General features: G+C 43.3%; 1 protein-coding gene across 1 annotated transcript; it reads right to left on the bottom strand.

The window, feature by feature from the left end:
* Positions 1 to 2,005: 2,005 nt before the first annotated feature.
* Positions 2,006 to 5,359, bottom strand: LOC100283991 (shikimate kinase family protein). Its single transcript, NM_001156889.1, has 9 exons — positions 5,206 to 5,359; positions 5,070 to 5,116; positions 4,888 to 4,942; positions 3,745 to 3,905; positions 3,553 to 3,635; positions 3,333 to 3,450; positions 3,092 to 3,170; positions 2,540 to 2,604; positions 2,006 to 2,407 (listed from the first exon to the last, which is right to left on the bottom strand). The coding sequence occupies exons 1-9, from the start codon at positions 5,348 to 5,350 to the stop codon at positions 2,339 to 2,341; spliced, it is 822 nt and encodes a 273-aa protein (NP_001150361.1). The 5' UTR covers positions 5,351 to 5,359; the 3' UTR covers positions 2,006 to 2,338.
* Positions 5,360 to 5,788: the final 429 nt, after the last annotated feature.

Here is a 5,788-nt window from a genome sequence, read left to right as displayed (position 1 = left end):
ATCCGAGAAGGGCGAGAGAATGCGAGTGTCTTCCCAGCCCTGGATCCGCCGAAGCGACACAACACCACCACCAACTCCGTAGTATATGCCGACTACTGCCACGCTACGGGCCTTGGTTGTCCAATATCTCAAACCTAGACTCCTCATCGCCAAGATAACCTAAGTGTGGTAGGCGCCACCATGTCCTCCTCGACGGCACGCACGGAGAAAGGCCAGAAGCATGACCGACTCGCCCTGTATCGGCGTCGACGAGCGTCAGTCGGCTCGCAGCTGCGATCGTGGGCGGGGGCAGCAGGTTGGGGAGGAAGAACAGGGTGAAGGTCGAGAAGACGAACAGGACGTCCGACGACGGCGAAAACGATGGTGCGCGCATAATGTGAAACGTCCTCGTTGACGTGCAATAGCCACTGCTCGAGTCGGTGTCGGGGCTGGTGTCGGACGAATACGAGGAGGAGGCGCATGCTCCTACGCCCTCCTGCCTAGAATAGGGTGGCGTGGAGGTGGAGGCATGAAGGGAGTGAGAAAAGAGGTAGAATGACGAACGAGGTGGTGGTAACTGAGGCGAGGACTATCATTATCGTGCGGAGGTATAGATGGCCAAATGGGCCGTGTCTGCCGAGCCGGCCCGAGGCATGATCTACTTAATAGTGTCTGGGCCAACCCGACATGAGTGTCATGCTGTGCTTGGACCGTAGCCTTGGCCCGTAGTGCTGGCTCGGCCCGACACGATTATTTTTTTATTTTACAAAAAACTCATATATATATATATATATATATATATATATATATATATATATATATAATTTATATTCAATATTATAAATATTTGAGCATGATGTTCTACTAGTTAGATAGCTTTGTCTAGTGTCTCTCACATTTTTTCCATCACAAGGTGTGGGTTCAAACCCCACCTCTTGCATCGTTTTTTAACATAACCCACCATCTGCACTGCTTTTTAACATTTTATGCTCAGTTGATTTGAAAGAAATGTAGGGACTTTTTTGTAAAAATATAACGCAGTATGACCGTTAAAACTGGTGCTTTAAGTATAGTAGAGATTAAGGGAGAGCCACATTAATGGTTCAGCGTTTGGTTGACCTACTATGGTGGCATGTGAGCCGAACTAGGCAAGGTGGCACGATGACGCTATTTAGTCGTGCGAGGAAGATTGGTACAGCCCAAATTAATTTTAAAAATAGTTTTTTTCGACAATGTTATGTTTAGAAAGTCTTAAAATGATTAAAACAAAAAAAATCCCGCTAAAAATGGGGCATGACAATTGTTTTTTTCTTTTTTTTTCTTTTTTTATAATACACGCACTCATGAGCATGCAAATCTACTCCTTTCAAGACTCGATCGACAAGAACGAGATCGGCAAAGTTACCACAGGCACCTCGCTATCGAGGAACATCACATACCATGAAAACCACATTTACTTTAAATTCTAAAATATTCGCTCATCGATCCTAAAATATTCGCTCCACGGGAAGTCAAAGGATCTGGGTACCGTTTGGTTCAGATATTTGTAACGTAATGGATAAGTAATAACGTTAAATCATGTTTGTTTTAGTCCCACCGTAATCAGATATTATACTAAAAATTGATACCGGACTATTTAAACGTACCGACAGTAATCGAATGTAAATCATTATTATTACCCTTTGCGTTACATTTCTTGAACCAAACAGCACCTATATGCTATTGAAACTCATGTAATCACTGGCATACACACTTTTTGCTAGTTTTTCTCGTCCCTCTTTATCTCTGATAACAAAAACACGTGAAACCTCTCTCCCCGTGTAAATTGATCAAGTCAATCTCTCGGTGTAAAAGCCTTCGTTTAGCATTGCAACATGTTGATTGTAAAAGTGTTCCCGGATTTTTTTTTTCCTTCTTGCACTAAATTCTACTAATTCGGCGGCCAGGCCATGCATAGGAAAAACTGCCATTGCAAAATTCAACCATGGCAGATTAACACGTAAGGCTTTGTTTGGACACTCTAGTATTAATCCTAATCCACATATGTTAAGGTAAATTAGTGTGTAAATTAGTTTAAGTTACACTCCAATCTACTTCAATACATATGGATTAAAGTCAATACTAGAGAATCCAAACTACAAAATGCATTTTTTGCACTATCAATTGGCAAGTGATCTTGCAATACAATATAAGCATATTCGAGTGGAACAACCAGATTCAGTTCCTTAGATTTCACGCGCTTGTGCTTTGAGCCGTAGGCAACTGCAATCGGTTTCTTGAACAGCGAAGCATCGGAGGTCTGGTAACTGGCCAGAAAATAGGTATGCCGGAGCAGAACTATTGTGTATGTGTATCTTGTTTAGAATGGCTTCCCTGCAGCTTCCATCATCTCCTTTGCACGGATCAGCTTCTCGATTTGCCTCACGATCTGGGAAGAAAAATTACACGAGAATGTGCCCAGTGTTAAAATCAGTTGTATTCAGAAGTTACAAGGTGCTGTGCCTAATTGTCCAAGATAAAGACATGTGGTCTGCAAAGAAATAAAATGTCACTGACTTACTTCAAGGACCATGTCCTCAAGCGTCACCAAGTCAATGCTACTGTACCCCCGCTGAGAAGCCACATCTGAAAGGTGTTGAGGCATCTCAGAAAAAGTTCACCCGATTATATTCACCATTTACTAAAGGGGTGTTTGTTCCCCTAACTAAAGTCTGTGTCATATTGAATGTTTGAATGCCAATTACAAGTATTAAATATGGTCTAACTATAAAACTAATTCCATAGATGAAGACTAAACGACGAGACAAATTCATTAAGCCTAATGACTCCATGATTAGCAAATGTTTATTGTAGCATCACATGGACGAATAATAGTCTAATCAGGCCTAATTGACTCATCTTACCGTTTAGTCCTTATCTTTAGTCTTTATCTGTGTAATTAATTTTGTAATTATACTATATTTAAAAATTCTAACTAGTATTCAAACATTTGATCTAACGGGACTAAAATTTAGTCAGGTGGCTCCAAATGAGCACTAACTATAACTCAACCCAAATGAGCACTAATTATAACTCAACGGGAAGGACAGGCGGTTTGAGGATCTATCTTTACTTTGTACTGAAACAGTAATATCAGAAACCCCATAGCGCTCTTTCAGTTCATCATACCGCTGACGGAGCTTGCTCATCGCCTACACATGTAGATAGACAGTAAGGCCAAGTTAAAAGATAAACATGCTAATAACTATCCAGAGGACATGGCAGCATGTTTAACAAATAACACCTGAATTTCAATATCAGTCATCACATCATATAGAGCATCAAACAACTGGCTATCTGAAATATAGGATAACCTGAGAAAAAGAGTCTGGATCTGTAGTAGCTTGTGTTCCCGTGCTCTTCAACATGTCATTTGCTGCCATTTCAAGAGGAACATCAATCCAAATGGAGACACCATGCCTCAGCAGCCCTCTGAAGGTTCATTAAATAATAAACACCAGCATTGATAGACTTAACTAACAACTTAACATGCATGAAAAAAATAATAGACACTGGATATACATTCATACATACAGATTGGTTGAGTTCATAACGGCGCCATCTCCACAGCACAGTACAAGGCTACCCATGGACGTGAGCTGCTTTAACCCTTCGGTCTAGCAGCGAGACAGAAAATGGAAAATTGGTGCTAGGTAATGCAGGGGCAGTAACATTTAGAGCAAGAAAACTAGTAAGAAAAACATGAGGGAGAAAGAAGGAAAGCACCTCGACTTCAAGATAACCCTTCTCATCAGATTCCTTGAAGGCTCTGAGGGCGTCCTTGCCACCAAGAACATCCTCAAGCAGTTCCTCACTGCTGAGGTAGCGGTATATTATGGAATTCGCAAGCAGCTTGGCGATGTTGCGCTTGGCTGTGCAATCCGTACCTGTGCATAAAGGAACAACCCAGTCGGTGTCTGCATTTTTTTAACCTTTGGTCCCCTATCCAAGGCACAAATTTAACACATGAAAAGAAGACATCCTGGAGCTCATCTGCTCATGGAAACTACTGAGAAATCAGCTTAAGAGGCACAATTGTTTGGTTGGTCAACAAAAAGAAGCTTGGATGGTGGATGACATAGGTTGAAAACAAATGCAAGTTCAAAAACAACTGTGGATCCTTCTGCAGAACAAAGTGGTCACAATGGATAGGCACTGTCAAGGATTGTAATGTCGACCAAATTTGCAAGGTCTGTAGGAAACACCATATTCTATTGTAGGCTGGCAGAAAATTGTAGGCTGGGTCTGGGACTACAATTACTTAGCTAGACAACAACAAATCAATATTCTATTGGTGATCAACCATAACTGTGGGAACACCATGACGGCAGAAGGTATTGGATACTCAACTAGAAAATGTTTGGCAACTTGTCTTCTGTCTCGTACTCTCATCCAGAAGAAATTCTTTGCTGTAAATTGTGGTGGTCAAAGAAACTGATGAGTTTTAGAATTCCACAGTGTCCTCACACCAATATCAGTTGTTTTCTCTTGTGCTGTTTGGATGCATACTGACCTGACATTTGTATCTTGGCAACTTAAAATATTCTGTCCGATGTCCATTACAACAATTATAATGACAGCAAAGATCACATCACATATTGATATCTATTCCCGAAAGATTGTCATAACCAAGACCTGGGCTATGCCTAAGGTTGGCTAAAAAATGTTGGTTGGATCAAGAACAAGCCCATTTTTTACGAGCAGTTTTCTTACTTTTGGGCTGCTAAGATTAATGTCGGTTAGTTTGTTGTGTTACGAAATTTAAAATGTGTCTAGATTTGATTGTTGTGGCTAACGATTGGTTTGCTGAGGCCTTTTAATCCCCCTATCCCCTGGAAAAAAAATTCCAAAGGAAGCTGACAAGCATACCAACAATATAGATTGGCGTTTTCCTGAAATCGCCAACGGCCTCCGCAGTTCTCCTCTGCATTAGATTGCAACCAAGAAAACCATGCAAAATCCGTCCATAAGTAGGGCAACGATTATTTAAAAACAATAACAGGAAGATAAAATATGACAGGAACAGGGGGAGGGAGAAGGGTGGAGCCTACAAGTAGATCGACGGATGGGTTGAGTTCCTCTAGAGGTATTTCCAAGCCTGCAAAGGGAATGGTGAGAGAGGCGGTATTTGTACATTGAGAAATGGGAACACCAAAAGGAAGGAACGGAGAGATTGCAGCACTGTACTTGGGAAGGCGCGGAGACGGTGACGCTGGATGCAGCGCGCGGTGCAGAGTGACGCCGGCGGTGTAACGGACGAGAAGCGCCTCGGAGGGACGGTGGATGGAGAGAAGAAGCCTGTCGCCGCCGCTGTAGCTGCTCGCATCGCCATGGTGCCTGTGCCGTTGGTCGCTCCGCCTCCTCCCCGTTATCCGCAACTGCAAAGGCGCAGAGCCGAAGGAGCTCACCTCCGCCTTTGATGTGAGAGTGGACGGTGCTTGATCGATACGCCTCGTGGGCCCCACTTTCCAGTCTCGGATGGCCCAACACGAAAGGCCCAGTGGCCTGGCCTTAGCTGTAGCTAGGGCCGGAAAAAAAGCTCGAGCTCGACGAGCTAGCTCGGGCTCGCAGCAGCTCGGCTCGGCTCGGACCGGCTCGACGCTCCGAACGAGCCCGAGCCGAGCCTGTTTTTCTGGCTCGTGAAAAGAGCGAGCCAGCTCGGCTCGGCTCGGTGCAGCTCGCGAGCTGGCTCGTGGCTCGACCCAACAACAATTTGTTACATAAAATCTTAATTAGCATATAATATTAATATCGAGTAGACAATTAATTT

Source organism: Zea mays, chromosome 1, assembly GCF_902167145.1.
Source record: "Zea mays cultivar B73 chromosome 1, Zm-B73-REFERENCE-NAM-5.0, whole genome shotgun sequence".
Taxonomy (NCBI): Eukaryota; Viridiplantae; Streptophyta; class Magnoliopsida; order Poales; family Poaceae; genus Zea; species Zea mays.
This window is presented reverse-complemented; position numbering and strand designations above follow the sequence as displayed.